This window comes from Manacus vitellinus, unplaced genomic scaffold (genome assembly GCF_001715985.3).
Source record: "Manacus vitellinus isolate BGI_N305 unplaced genomic scaffold, ASM171598v3 scaffold_83_pilon, whole genome shotgun sequence".
NCBI lineage: Eukaryota > Metazoa > Chordata > Aves > Passeriformes > Pipridae > Manacus > Manacus vitellinus.
Genome location: NW_021940836.1, coordinates 745,740 through 761,062, shown reverse-complemented (window position 1 = coordinate 761,062; position 15,323 = coordinate 745,740). Strand labels below are relative to the sequence as shown.

The 15,323-nt window shown below is 47.2% G+C and overlaps 2 protein-coding genes across 2 annotated transcripts; one reads left to right on the top strand and one right to left on the bottom strand.

The window, feature by feature from the left end:
* Positions 1 to 268: 268 nt before the first annotated feature.
* On the top strand, positions 269 to 2,813 carry LOC103755228 (homeobox protein NANOG). Its single transcript, XM_008921146.2, has 4 exons — positions 269 to 434; positions 774 to 1,048; positions 1,795 to 1,884; positions 2,391 to 2,813. Exons 1-4 carry the CDS (start codon positions 269 to 271, stop codon positions 2,811 to 2,813), a joined length of 954 nt encoding a protein of 317 aa, XP_008919394.2.
* A 6,169-nt stretch (positions 2,814 to 8,982) lies between these two features.
* On the bottom strand, positions 8,983 to 14,739 carry LOC103755205 (homeobox protein NANOG). The gene is made up of 4 exons (XM_008921123.2): positions 14,559 to 14,739; positions 11,216 to 11,490; positions 9,802 to 9,891; positions 8,983 to 9,345 (listed from the first exon to the last, which is right to left on the bottom strand). Exons 1-4 carry the CDS (start codon positions 14,737 to 14,739, stop codon positions 8,983 to 8,985), a joined length of 909 nt encoding a protein of 302 aa, XP_008919371.2.
* Between the last annotated feature and the right edge of the window lie 584 nt (positions 14,740 to 15,323).

Below are 15,323 nucleotides of genomic sequence, written 5' to 3'. Positions count from 1 at the left end.
GTATCACCTAGGGGCCAAGTTGGGAGTCGGGGCTTGGTGTCCCAGCCCTCCCCCAGTCCCTGAATATCCCTAAAGTCCCTCCCCACTAATCAACCAATTTTTAACATGACAATGGCCATGACAATACCTTCCAGCCAAGGCCAGGCTGAAGAGGACTTAAAACATCGCCCCCTCCCCCCTCAGTCCAATGGGGCACTTGACCGCGGGCTGCCTGCCTCCTCCACCGCCACAGCGCCACATGCTTGGGGCTGGGGGTCCCGGCCCGGCCATGAGCTCCCACCTGGCCATGCCGTCCTGCCTGTCCTACCCACCTGTCCTGTGCGGGGACTACTATTGGCTCTCTCCAGGGAACACGGACACCGTGCCCGCCGAGGAGGCTCCGGCGATGGACGCCCTACCCATGCCCACGACGGAGAAGACGTCCAGTCCCCCAGGTACGGCCCCGGCGGAGCGGACGGGCTGCCCTCGGCTGAGGGTAGTTTTGTCCCCTGTGTCCCTCCTGCCCGCGGGATGGGGGACGATGACGATGCTGCGGGCATCCCCCTGCCCCGGCGGCCCCAGCGTGACCCCTCTGCCCAGACCGGACGGGGCAGAGGGGCGAACAGCAAGGGGTCTCGGTTCCTCTGTCGCGACGCTGCCTGTGTCCACAGCTGCGGAGCCCCTGCGAGTCCCCAGGGCATCCGCAACCTTAAATTTTCCCGAGAAGCTGGAATTTAAAGTTTTTGAGTCTTTTCTCCCTGGTTCCGCTCACACCAGTTGTCTTCTCTCCTCAGATGACTCTCCAGCTTCTTCCAGCTCTGGGACACTCACCCAGTACTACACCCCTGACTCTGCCACCAGTCCCACCGCGGCAGCAAGCTCGTCTCCCCACTCCTCTTTCCAGAAGGTCAAGGCGCAAGGCAAAGGTGTGGTGAAGACGGGCAAGAGCCGCACAGCATTCTCGCAGGAGCAGCTTAAAGCCCTACACCAGCGGTTCCAGAGCCAGAAGTATCTCAGCCCCCAGCAGATTCGGGAGTTGGCTGCTACCCTTGAGCTCACCTACAAGCAGGTGAACATCTTGCCCTGAGCAGCTGAGTTGCATCCCTGGCATGAAATGACCTTGAGAGCAAGTATGGGGGGGGGGGTTGGTGGTTTTCTCATTTCTTAAACCTCAAAGATAAGTTTCTTTCATGATCATGTTTATGCTATTGCTTACGTGAGAGGAGAGGTTGGCAAAACTTATGACTCAGTCTTCCTCTTATGTATGCTTCCAGCACTTACCCTCCCACTCCATGCAGGTGTTTCAAAGGGCACGCAGAGCAGCAAAGCAGAGTGATGTGGAGTCAGGTTATTGTTCTGTATGGACATGTGTTGTCTCTGAACGCCACAAGTCAGATACTTGCACTACTATGCACGTTACCTTTCTTAGTCATAGTGGCACCTGGGCCTCTCCTTAGAGAAAGGGTCCTTGCCCCACCAGCTGCTTGTTTGACTGAAGGAATGACTCGGTCCTGAGCACTGATCTTGGCGCAGCAGTGAGATGATGCTGATGTACAAGCTGTGTTTCTGTCTTGGCCTGTCTTTTGGGTAATGTTTTTGAAATCATGGAAGATCCCGTGGTGATCTGAGGAGTAGGAGTGTTAGTTTTCATGTCTCAGCTCTGATTTCGCAGCTACCTTGTCTGCTGCATGTTGTTAGCTGCTGAAATTATGTACAGTATTAGAAGCCAGGCAGAAGGAAAAATATCTTTGGGATGTGCAGGAAGCTTTGAGAATGAATTTCCAATTTCTAATGCTCTTTCCCCATCACTTTTAGGTGAAAACATGGTTTCAGAATCAACGGATGAAATTCAAACGTTGCCAAAAGGAGAGCCAGTGGGTGGAAAAAGGGCTGTATCTACCACAAGTGAGTAAATTTCCCCATCGCCACCAGTCATGGTTCCTCCAGGCTGTGAAGAGAAGTGCATCATGTCTAACCTGCTAATTCAAACAATGCACAGGATTCGATATTACCAATCCAGTTGCATTTATTGTAATAGGGCTTACAGTGGTATCTATTTTAAGCTTGCCTTGGCACTGAAAGAGCATTGTTTCCAGCCCACTTATCTCTCGGTTGAGAGAGATAGAAATGAAACAGCCAAAGACTGTTTCATAGCAAAGCTATTCGCTGGTTTTCTCACCCGCGTGGTTCTCCCAGACACGGTTCTCCCAGACACGTTGATCTGGAGATTACTAACAGTAGATCCTGCCACCTCTGCTATTACTGGGCTATAGGGAGGACAATGAGTATGAAAAAGGCGCTATTGTTTGGCTTACAGGAGGGGCGGGGGCGAAAAAGGAGAACCTATCAATAAGAATGGGCAACTGGTGTGCTGCTCTGCATTACTGAACAACCTTTTTTGTCTCTCCTAGAATGGGGCTCCTCAGGCTGCATACCTGGATATAATGCCCACATATTATCAGGGCTTCCCTGTCGGTGCGAGCAGAAACCTTCAGGCTACGACCAACATGCACCAGGCGCACAGCAGTGGACAGACTTATGGGAATGGGCAGAGCCTGTGCTCATTCGTGGCTGTAGAGGATGAGGGGCTCTTTGGAAAAGGCGGGACAAGCTGCAATACCCAGCAAGCTGTGGGTTTATTAAGCCAGCCAATGAACTTCTATCACAGCTACTCTGACAACGTGGATTATGTCAGCCTGGAGTCAGAAGACACCTACGGCTTCCAGAGTACTTCTGACACTGTCACACCGTTTTTGAGCTCTCCTATACAGCATCAATGCCAGGTCCCTTGGCATCCCATGGGGGCCCAGAGTAGTTATGAGTCTCAGGTTTAAGTATTTTTGCTCCCTTTTCTTGTGTTTGCTCATGGAGTTTCCAGGGTCTCGGCTCAGGGATATAGATTCTATTTTTTGTCTTGTCCTACTGCTGTTTTAACCACCGGAGGAGGGGCTCAGCACCTTGCTGACTTGGGCTAGTTTTCTATTTAAAAGTGCTTGTCTGTTCAGAGCTAACCCTTGACAAAGGTGTTTTGTGTGTGGATAAGCTTCATTCATTAAGGTCAGTGTGCAATGCCACAGCTGCGAGTAGCAGAGGTTATAAAGGTTTGTGTGTTGTTCAAGTCTCACTTTCCTTTGCTGCCTGTTTAGCAGGTGATCTCTGATCTCCTATCAGAGCTTTCACTGCAAAGAAGGCAAACACTTGTTGCTGTAGAATAATTTTTCATAAAGTGGTGTTTTTGTTGGGTTTTTTGCAGTAATATCAAACATGTTCTATGTTATGTGCATGTTGTTTTTTATTACTGTGTTTCTGCCTTATGTTCTTAATGTTGTTGCAGAATAATTTTTCATAAAGTGGCGTTTTTGTTAGATTTTTTTGCAGTGATACCAAGCATGTTCTATGTTATGTGCGTATTGTCTTTTATTACTTTGTTTCTGCATAATGTTCTAAATGTTCTCATGATCCTGTTTAATGTTCTTAATGTTCTTACAAATTTGTTTTAATTGAAAATAAAATACTTTATTTTAATGTTGAAATAGTGTCACCAGCTTGCATTGAAATAGCCTGCTCTGAGAATGGTTATTCTACACAGGTTAGACCTGCAGTGAGGGAAGGAAAAAAAGTAACCTTGTTGTGTTTCTCCTAGAAGTAGGATCAATCAACTGTTCTAAAGGAGTAGATCACAGAAATCCACCAGCCTTGTTTTTAACATATAGGTGTGTTGCCTAGTGCAAGGTGGGAGGGGAGCTCCAGGGCTGGGCAACTGGACAAGGTGGCTTGAAGTAATGTGCAGCCTTGTAACATGCTTGTATTAGCCCCTAAACTGTAATGCTTTACTAGAAGTATTGAAGGATGAAGATAGAAGAATAAGAAAATGTTTTTTAAGATTGTGTGGTAACCTGCTGCTGCTCCGGAGGGTCACAATTAGAGGTCTGGTATCCTGCTTCGTTGAGGCTACAGCTCCCTTGGGGTCCGTGTGCTAACCTCAAATGGACAGAAGTGTCTATGTAAGTAACTGAATCCTGCCTCTGCCATTGGAACAAAAACAGAACCAAGCTCCTATTAATAGCCATAGTCCAAACTAGCAGAAAATATGTGTTTTGGTTTAATCTCAGGTTCTTTAAGGTACAGTATACCAATGAAGCCTTCATCTGTCTTAAAGGGGCAGTTCAAAGGGTACTCTCACTGAACACAATTAGTGGAAGTGGCAGCTGACAGCTCAGGCTCAAACTGCTGCAGGTCCTTTGCTGAAAGAACCTGCTTGTGTGGGTGCCAAAGCATATCCCCTTTTCTTCTGCAACACTGTAATCCCCTACTTCCAAGGGTGAGTACAATAGGTACAGGAAGGAGAAACTGGAGGGTTGAGCCTATAGAGGAAGAAGAAAGGCTGAGTCATCCATGTGTGTGGGCTGCCAACCTTAAACAGTAGAAAAGGTGAAATGTCTGAAAGAGGGGGAAATGCCAGGTTAACATGATTTTCTGTATTACAGAAAAGAAATCTTTTTCTCATCCTGACTGGGCATTCATGTCCCAACATCAATTTGTCTGTATTCTGAGTAGTTCTCTAGCAGCAGTATTAATTTCAACAATTCCCTTGAAAAAAATTAAGCTGAACCATATACCTATAAAAGTCATAGATATTAAAGCCTTGTCTTTCAGCTTTAAAATTAGTAGCTTATGCATTTTTATTTTCTCTTTTTAAGATGCAGTCTTTAGTTCTACAGAAATACCCAAGGTATACAGGTTTTTGCAGAATGATTGCAGAGGGTGCTTGCTGCAGCTTACCTGTGTTGCTTGGATATGTTTTATTTCCATATTTCTGCTCCAAGGGTAAGGAGACAGCCTTGCTGGCAGATGTCCTTCTACAGAAACAGATATTGTTGCTAAAACAGCCCTGGGGCTGAGATAGATTGCTCTGCATGCTATGGTCTGTGTTACTGCATTTACCATGGAGTGCTCCCTCACAGGTCTGTTAATCCCCTGGTTGCTCAGCCTGGGTTGCATGCAGGTTTGGTAAGCATATGTAGCTGTAGGTAACATGGGGAGCAGCTGTTGGAATTTTGGCAGGTGGGCTGGAAAGGACTGCTGCTAGCTCAGAAAGTGTTTCTAGAGGCTGTGGAATTAAGTAGAACTCTGCCTTTCCACATTGCTGGCAATCTCATCTTTTATCTTGAAGTGTCTGAATCCCATCACCATGTGAAGCAACTGCACAGGTAATTGGGCATTACTACCAAAACTGGTGGAGATGCAACTAATCTCTCCAGACTCATACTTGCCAAAAAAAAAGGGTTGTATCAGTTCCTCAGAGGAAGTAAGTGCATGCCAGGAAAAGCTCTTTCTGCTAGGATACATTACATCTCTGTTAGGACTATTGCTTCTCATGACTGTTCTGTGTAACAGTGACTTCTACACACTGAAAACATGATGTGCCTTGCCAGCAAATCTTTTTAGGATCAAACTGTAAGATCATTTGGAGTTTTTCATATGTATTAAGCTTGTGGGAATACACTGTATTGCTTTCAGAGTATCTCTGCAGTGTCAACACTCCTGTTTGTCAGTGCTGTAGATGTAGTTCCAGTTATACAGAGAATCACACTCAAACAGAAGAAATTAGATCTAGTACATGTTATGTAGACCATAGTTTATTCTCTAGTTTACGGGGTTCCAGCCTTTGCTGTCCCATAGGCAAAACACCAAGCAAGTAGAGTGGTGCAAGCAACTGCATTCCTTGCTCTCTGTGTCAACATGGCCTGTACAGATGTTTTAAAAGCTCCATGTTTCCTCTGAGTGGCCCATGAGTAAGAGCTCACAGCCCTAATTGTCTCCCCAGTGCAGATAAAGGTCATGATCTTTGCTTTAATAGGCTCTTCTCTACAGGCATATATAAACATATTTAGTTATCTAAGTACACCATGTGACTCAAATGCTGAGCTAACAGGGTTTTGGAAATTTTCAGTAAAGTGTTGCCACATCTCTTGCTTGGCCCATCATCAGAGGGCAGCAGCATATTAGCTGATACTGAATAGTCATGAGGCAGGAAGGACCCAAAATCATGACACTGGTCTTAGACATAAAAAAAAGAATAAAAATTTTTTCTTTCCTGTGGAGGGCCATATTATCTTCGTGCTGTCCAAAGTTTTGAAGAGCACCCTCAGGTCATATCTGTGAATCTCTTTCATAACTAGGCTAGAATTAATTTCTCCCATTTGATGGAAGTCCATCTGCTCACAGTAAGGATGTGTCTCTCACAGCTGGGCTGTGTTCAAACCATTAAATCTTTTACCAATTACAACATTGGGAATTCTGCACTGTGTGAGCCCTGAGATCCATCCAAGTCATTGCTTAGATATTAGGGAAGGACCAGAAAAGAAACTAAAGTCCTCAGTGTCCCTCTGGCTGGCTGAGGCTGAAGGACTGTGTCTAACAGAAGCTGCATTCCTGCTGCTTTCACACAGGACATTGGTAATGAAGCTCCTGATACAGCAGACATCAATAGGTTCCCTTCCTGGAAGTTGCTTATTTGCTTCTTGGAATTGCTGCAGACTCCTGGTCTCCAGAACCACCTCTAGCAATAAGGTCTGTCTTTGAATGATGGCCTCTGAGAAATTCTGTGTGTCTCTGAAAAAACGGCAAGATTTGGTAGTGTTTGTTAGCACTGCTTTGTCAAGGTCAATAGCAGGGAGATCACAACCATTGCTCTTACAGACAGCATCTTTCTTCAAGTCAGTCCCAGAGACTTAACAGCAAGATCCTGCCTGTCCTAAAGCATCTCTGAAGGAGCACATAGCTCCTTCTCCAGAGAATTATTAGTGAGGAGCAGTCACAAGCTCAACTATTTCACCTACATTTGCCTTTGATGGGGTGGCATGGAAAGGTTTCAGATGATATTCAAGTGAGTAAACAGCATTGTTGGCTCCAGAAGGATTGAAAAAAATCCTTACACTGGTGAGAGAGCCCTGATAATTGTTGCTATTGTAGTCCGTCTTCAGATGTTAATCAGCATCTTTTCAGTTAATTTAACTGATCCCCCACCCTTCTGATTGTTGCAAGTGCACTGCAGGTCTTTCCCAACCTTAGCCACTTGCTGGCTGTAGGGGGTGGGGCGGGGTTCTGTGCCAAACTTATATGACTTGGAAATTCACCATCCAAAAACCCTTATTTTTCCCCAAATCATGCTGGCCATATAATGTGGTTTAATGCCAGGCAGTAACTAACCACCACACAGCCACTCACTCACTCTCTACTACTGGGACAGGGGAGAGAATTGGAAGAGTAAAAGAGAGAAAGCTCTTGGGCTGAGACAAAAACAATTTAATAGGTAAAGCAAAACACACACACATACATTCAAAGCAAAACAATGAATTAATTCACCACTTCCCAAGGGCAGGCAGGGGTTCAGCCACCTCTGGAACATCAAGGTCCCATCAGGCATAATGGTTACTTAGAAAAACTGCTTAATGTCCCCCTCTTCTTATTCAGCCAGCTCTATACACTGAGCACAATGTCACATGGTCTGGAATATCCCTTGGATCAGTTGGAGATCAGCTGTCCCAGCTGTGTCTCCTCTTAAGTCCTTGTGCACCCCAACCTTCTCACTGTCAGGGAGATAAGGAGAAGCAGAAAAGGCCTTGACACTGTGCGAGCACTGCTCAGCACTAATGAAAACATCTCTGTATTATCAACCCTGTTTTCAGCACATAGCCCTATCCTAGCTACTGTGAAGAAAATTAACTCAGCCAAAACCAGCACACTGCACAGTTACAATAAGGTCAAAGAGTGTCTGCATGAGGAGTGGGAACAAACAGCTGTGAGGCACAGAGACATAAATCAGCTTTGCCAATAGAAGAACATGCTTCTTATTACTCCAGTCACAGAAATCATTGCCTTCATTTATGCTCATGTTTTTTGAACCATGACAATTACTTCATTGCATTAAGTGAAAGTCATTGTCATCATCAAGAAGTGATAGAAGACCTGTGACTCAGGGAACTTGAGGCCTGTTATTAAGTATAATTTGCTACAGACATCTGTTTTTAGGTATTTAGACAACATATAGTCTTAAGTTTAGAAATTATAGTACCTCCGTAACAGTCAATATTGCTGGGTAGGGGAAGTTCTTAAGGTGGGAAGTTCTTTGACTCTAGGTATCTGCCATTGCCAAGAGTCATGAAGTCGACCTATTTTCAGCATCAAATCAGTAACAACAATGGCATATGATTGTTATGGCTATTTATGTTGCAATGATCTATTGCAGTGGAAAAAAGATACAGAGAAATACATAGTGCATCTTAAAAATATGGGGTTTTATTTGCCAAATTGAATGCACTGTTAAGATTTTCTCAAGGGGAGGAGCAGAAAAATACAAACTAGAAGGAAGGGCTTAGTTTTAATTTTGATGCTCATAAGATCATCTTACTAGCCTTCCTGCAAACTGCTTGTCACATCTCCCTTCACTGGACACTTTATCAATTCTATTCCTCATGGCTGACCTACAGAACTGGTGGCCTAAACATCAGATGGATAACTGGCACGTGGCAATAACTTCTCAAACTTCAGTTAAAGGTATGTGGCCAGCATGTCTCCACACAGCCCATGGCTTCATGTGTTATATATGCACGTGTACAGTGATATGTACAAATGAGACCCCAAAGGAACTTGTGCTTCATCTGAGACAAGTTACAAGATCCATAATTTAGAAGATCCAAGGCATAATAAGCTTTGTAGCCAGAACGTGGGTCTTGCTATAAGAGAACTTGGTTATCTGTGCCAATCAAGAAGGGAGTGTGTATGTGCAAGTGTAAGGGCCTACGAATGAAGGGCTGCATGTGTATATATGGGCAAACAGGTATCTGCGTGTCTGTGTGTCTGTACATGCTTGGAGGCACATATTCAGATGTCAAAACAGGTTCTAGCTACAGGGTGCTGTTGAGTTGGAGAGCACACGAATTACAAAGGGAGAGATAAGATTCAATTCCTGGCTGCCCAAGTAACCCACATCCACAGTGCTTAGGAATGATAGAGATGGTGGCCAGCAGTGGTTGGGAAAGGAGCCCCCATAGTGGCTGAGTGGTGAAAATTACAGCCATCACCTGTCTTTGAGCCTGGATATTCCACACTGCCAGGACAGCTGTGGTAAAAGTCTACTTTGTGCTGGGCAATGAAGCCCACTGTCTGCTGGATACTGCAGGTACCCCCGCCTTTGCCAAAGACTCCTCCATCCTCGCCGGTCACAACTGTGTAAGCATTCTGCCCTGCCCCATAGTGCTGACAGGGGGCAGGCATGGTTTGCATGTTGCCAGCTGCAGTGATTGGATAGCCCTGGTGGAATTTGGGGTGCACATCCAGGTAAGTACTGGTCTGGAAGCCACTCTGAAAAGGAAAGACAGTGAGTCAGCACACAGCCTGGTGTCCACAGGCCTGACACGTTCTGAGGCTCTGTCCCTTCACATATCATGTTGTCTCTTGACCAGCAGCAATGGCATGGAGGGCAAGAAGAACCATATCCACAATTGTATATATACATATATGCATACATACATATATATGTATATATATATACATACATACATACATATATATGTATATATATATATACACACACACATACATATGAGGAAAAGAACTTTTCTCTGGAAACGTTTCCATGGCATACTCAGCCCATTTCTAGGCTATGTACAGTGCATGTAGAGTCGTGCCAAGTCTGTGCCTCTGTGCTGAGCAAAGCAGAAGGCAGGGTACGCTGATACTTGTATGCTTAGGTTGCCCCCAAGGAGGAAATACATCACAGATAGAAGAGCCATGATGAGCTATGTGCCGTGTTCTTACTTGTGTGAGGCACTGAGCCCGTTCAGTCCACAGGCTATGCTTCTGGTACCGTTTCAGCTTCATTCTCCGGTTCTGGAACCAAGTTTTCACCTAAGGGGGGGAAGGGAAAGCAGAGAAAATGTTGGCAAAGGAGAGAGATGTTATCAAATCCAAAAGCAGGAAGAACCAGGGGAAGAGTGACCAGATGGCATAGATACATGGGCAGCAGCAGATAAAGGCCTTTTAAGAGCTCCCTGGGGTTGTTGCCAAGGGGAGAGGTCTGTCTAGCAGCCACAGCGGGTGGCTAGTGCAACTGTGTGATGGGGGAGGGGCTGGCTTTATGTCAAGGGACAGCGATGGTTGTGACAAATCAACTCATTTCAATCACGGAGGTGATTGTCTGGTGCAAATCAGACCCACCGATGGATCTAAAAGCTCCCTGCACTACAGGCAAACTTCTAAGACACTGTTTCTGCATGTTTGCCAAGAGAGAAGAGAGAGACTTGCTCTTTTTAGCCAGCATTTCCCAAATGCAAAGCTCCTTGCTGGGGCGAATTCCAGAGCCGTTTCCCCCCAGGGCTGTGTCTGTGCTGTGAAAGCAGCCTTGCAGGGATGTGGATTGAAGGAAAGAGCAGACTGTCCCACCTGTCTAGTTCCTGAAAGAACCAGTTCCTGTGTGTGCGTGTTATGTGTGCACCTACAGTGCACGTATAACTTTTTAGTCCCGGGGCATCCAGGCCATGTCCAGCTTTGAGATCTAAGTTCTGGGTACATTTTAGACTTGTAACTGCAAGCACTTGTGCCCTGTTGCCCAGCCCCCTCTGCTTTAGGAAGGCATCATTCGAGGCAGCATGATTTCACTACACACAACCCACCTGGAGCTTAGCAGACCCTGAGGAGCTCTGATGTATGAACCTCACAGTACTCAAATGGAGAGGGGAGCAGGTGTCAAGCAGCCGTGCAGTGCTGAGTGTGGAACATTATTAGATATTGGACAAGATCAGCTCTGGGAAACACTAGCAGTAGCTTTCAGCATGTTGCAGCCCTGTGATTCAGAGAACTGATGCCTGCTAGGGTTTCTGTGAAGTTCACAGTGCATGGAAAAAGCTGTTAAGTGCTGTCAAGCCCAGGGTAGAGACTGTTTGCAGCAAAAAACATATTCATCAGTGGGTTTGCAATTCTACTACAAGTGTTGGGAAAGAATCCTTAACTGACCCCTGGCTGGGGAGGCCCAAATGAGGTGCCACTGGCTCTCCTATCCACAAAAGTACTTCTGATCTCTGGGCATGAATAAGCAGGAGAGCAACTGTTAGATGGCACCTTTGCCTCTACTCTCTGCTGGTGACTCATCTTTCCATCCTGTTGCTGATGTTGCTGCATGTGACCATTCAGCCACTGTGAGAGATATACCGTGGGTCAAAGTCTCTGTGTTCACCTGCTTGTAGGTGAGCCCCAGAGCGACAGCCAGCTCCCGGATCTGCTGGGGGCTGAGGTACTTCTGGCTCTGGAACCGCTGGTGCAGGGTTTGCAGCTGCTCCTTGGAGAAAGCTGTACGGCTCTTGGTCTTCCTTATCCCCTCCATGCCACATTCTCTGCCCTTCTGAGACTTAGCTGTAGGCTGTGGGGACAAGGATGATGAATGTGGACTGGTGGCTGAATCTGGTGTGAGTTGGCTGAAATTCCCAGAGCTGGATGAAGCTGGGGATATTTCTGTAAATAAAAAGACAATGGGAAACAGTATACAAGATGGAACACAGAGCTGTATGAGTATGAGCATGCTCCCTGCCTGCTCTCTTGAAGCAAAGGCTTGTGTCACCTTCCTTTCTTCCTGGATCTGAGCACAGATAAGTACACTGACAATGAGCAATTTCCCAGCTCAGTCCCCTCTGGGGTGCTTGTGCCTCCCTTTTGCCAGGCAGAAAATTCAGGGCAGGGAGAGGACAGTTGTGCACATCGCTTAACAGTGTTACTATCCTCCTCCAAAAGGCCTCAGTAATATTTCAGTTTCGGTGTGGTGTAAAGAGGCCTGGTTGTGACTGCAAGCATAGCTTTGGTTGGTGACTGGGCTCCCCAAAACTGCCTGCCCAGCAATATCGAGGCATTTGATAGACAGTGGCAAAGCAACCTCCCACCAGAGTGTGTGATGGGGCAGAGAAGCTGGTGCTGACAATGATGGGGTGGCAGGTGTAGAGCATCAGTCAGACCTTGAATATTGACTTAGTCCTGTTTGCCTGCATCTCCCACCACAGACCACACCACTGTTGAAAACACATGTATAGATGGAGATTCCTATTTGTCTGAGGGGAGCTTTTGGCAAGGGGAGAATGAAGGGGAGAAATTAGACGTGGAAGTGGGGACAGAGAGAGGAAAGGTTGATGCGTGGGACAGGTGAGCCATTAATCGTGTAGCAGGGACACAGAGGACAAAATTCAAGAGTGCAGAGGAAGGCATCCAAGCCCCTTTTCATTTGTCCTGGTCTTAAGGAGTTGAGATAAACATCTAAAGGAAAAACTTCCTCAACAATCTAGGCTACCAGTGCAGGCAAAAGCTGCCAAAATGCAAAGTCATTCAGGCTGAAGGAATACGAAAATGCTAACAAGAGAGATTACTCTAGCTCCTTTCTGTCACATGCCTGGTTACTGACATCTGAGAGAGGCTGAGACCTTGTCAGGCCAGCCCTGACTGAAAGGGGAAGGCACCCCTCTTCCCCATAACTGCAATGATAAGTCTGCCCATCTCCCCTTCCTCCAGCTATTCCTCTGCGAACATTTCTGCATGGTCCATCCCCTCTCCTTCTACTGACATTTCAGGAGGGAGGGAGTGCAGTGAATGGGGCAGTGCCATTTCAGTACACACCTTCTGACCACACAGCCCAACCAATATCTCCCAACCTCCTTCCCAGTCACCCTGAGAGCTGTGACACTGAAGCCCACTGAGACACCCTCCTCAACCTCTCGAATTAATGTCCAGTGCAAAGTACTGATGTCGCCCCGAGGAACAGGCTTCTCATCAACCCCACCAAACCTTTCCTTCTTCTACCCTAAGCTGAGAGCCTACTAAGCAATCACTCAAAAGCCTTGAGGTGCTGTGGACCTCAGAAAAGTGGCCACATCTGTGGTACAATTTCCCTTGTAATGCTCCCTGCAGAAACACGCTTGTCTCTGTGGTGCCTGCTACTCTAGGATTGTCTGCTCCTGCCATTTGACATCCCTAGGAGATGATACTACCCAGAGCATGGGCTGCATGAGCAGACAGGTATATAGTGGGGCAGGGTTCTGGTGCTGGGGAGCAGGTCCATCAGGACTACAAAGAGATTCTGCCTACGAGGAGAAAGAGGCTGTCAGCAGAAGAGGTGCAAGGGCCTTTATGTGCATGGGGGCAGACTGGAGAGGCTTAGGAAGCTGAACATCGGTGACCCGGCTGCATGGGAAGGTAGAATTTTGTGCAGGATCATAGGATGCTTGTCTCCTGTAGGCTGTGCATTAAAAACCTTATAGGTAGGAAATGAGCATGATGGGAATGTGGGCATGGAAAATGTGAAAGTCTCCTGTTAGACAGGAACCTTAGCAAGACACCATAGAACTAAAGCTTACATATGATCCTGCTTGGCTTGTCATCCCAAACCCTCGTGGAATTTACCATGTGGAGCTCGAGCTCAGGACAAAGGCACTCCCTTTCCCAAGGGAAGAGAGTGAAAGAGAGAAGAAGCAAGAAACACAAATAGCAGTACAACAGAAATAAACATGAAAACGTGACAGACCCACTTCCACAAGCCCCTGACACCTGTAGACCTTCACTTCGAGACTGAGCTCTCTCTGGAGAGAACAGTACCAGAGAAGGGTGTTTGTTTGAAGATGGGTTTTAAGTCCATATACCAGGCCCACTGGGGACACGAACGAGTCCATCTGCCTGCTGCCTTCGTGGAGTAGGAAGCATGCAGAGAACTCAAGCCTTTCTCCAAACTACTTGGCAGCTAGCCACATGTCAGGTAGCCACTAGTCACTCTGCCTGAGCCTGTAGCTTCCAATAGCAACTGACAGCTTGAAACTGGCACTCCAAAATCTCGCTCTCCTCCCACCCATTTACCCATTTACGGCCGACCGTGCAACGGGGCTGGGCGAAAACCTGCCTTCCTCAGCTGTTCTATTGCCACTCACTGGAATGGGAGAGGAATGGCAGGAACTGAAAATGCCACTGCGGTGGGGCCTGGGACTTCTTTGCAAAAAGGGAAAGGCAAGGCAACCAGAGCACAAAAAGGAGAGGGAAATAGAAGAAAATGGCAAAGAACAGGAAAGTAACAATGCTGGATTTAAAGGAAGCAGATCTTCCGGCACAGTTATTCAGAGCAGGCCTTGGCTGCAAGGAGTTTGTAAGGGGATAAGGGATGCCACAAGAAGTATCTTCAGGATTGGTTTCTCTCCATAGCACACATGACAACATTTGACTGAAAGGAGGCCCAGACATTCCTGCCACAAGAACCATGAACTTCCATGAGACCACGTTGCCACACTGCCCTTCAGCCTGGAGCAGACCTGCCAGTGCCTTGACGCTTGCAGGCTCTACTGAGGTTCAGGAAACCGGTTCACAGTCGCCAAAGAAAAGTTGCATGGGGAGGTCACCCATCCTCCTTGCCTATCACATCACACTTTGCCTAGGTCACACATTAGGAAACCAGGGCAGGGAGAGAGAAAAAGTTGCTCAAAGTCTTTAACAATTGGTTGAACTAGGACCAGAGGTATCCTAGGGATCAGCTCCAGGACTTAGCTGAAATTCCTTACCTGCTGTGTGCCTCTTCCCTCCTGCCTCCGGTGACTGCTTGGCACTGGCTGCTCCCGCTGGCCCAGCCGATGTGGGAGCATGCCCTGCCTCCCCCGCCGAGTTCCAGTAAAACTCCAGGTACCCCATGCCGGTCCCGCTGGGGTAAGCCTGGTAGGGAGGCAGAGCCAAGTGCGCGCACATGGAGAGAAGATGAAGGGGTGGATCCCCCACCTTCTGATAGATGCCACCTTCTCTTGGGGGGGCAGGTCTCACCAGTAAGTTGAGGTAGCTCCGAAGGACAGTCAGGCAGTTAGTTACCTTTATAGCAAGTATAGTCTCGCCTGGGACTGCAATATTCACCACGGCCCGCTCCTCCAGGCTCTTTCTCATGTTAAAGAGGCTGATTGGTGGGGTGGGGACAGAGCAGGGGGGAGGGAAAGTAGCACATGGCATCAGTACTGAAATATGTCCCCTCTGAATTCTTCCCATTCTGCAGGTTCCTCAGTCACACCTGAGCAGGATCAGGTCCAGAGGCCCAGGAAAACGTCGCCCGCTTGCTTCTTTGGGCTCTGCTGAAATTGTCCTGTCTCAAAATCCCATGAGTGCAGATGTTCTATGAAAAACAACTGTTCACTGCATTAAGAGAATAAATCCCAACCAACCTCCACCACATGGGAGTGGACAGGAGGTAATTCTGGTGCTGAGCTACTCAGTACCACGCCGGGCAAACCCAAGGCCTGGCCTCAGGTTATGGGGAGGGTTCTGAGACCTTTACTTTGTGGCTT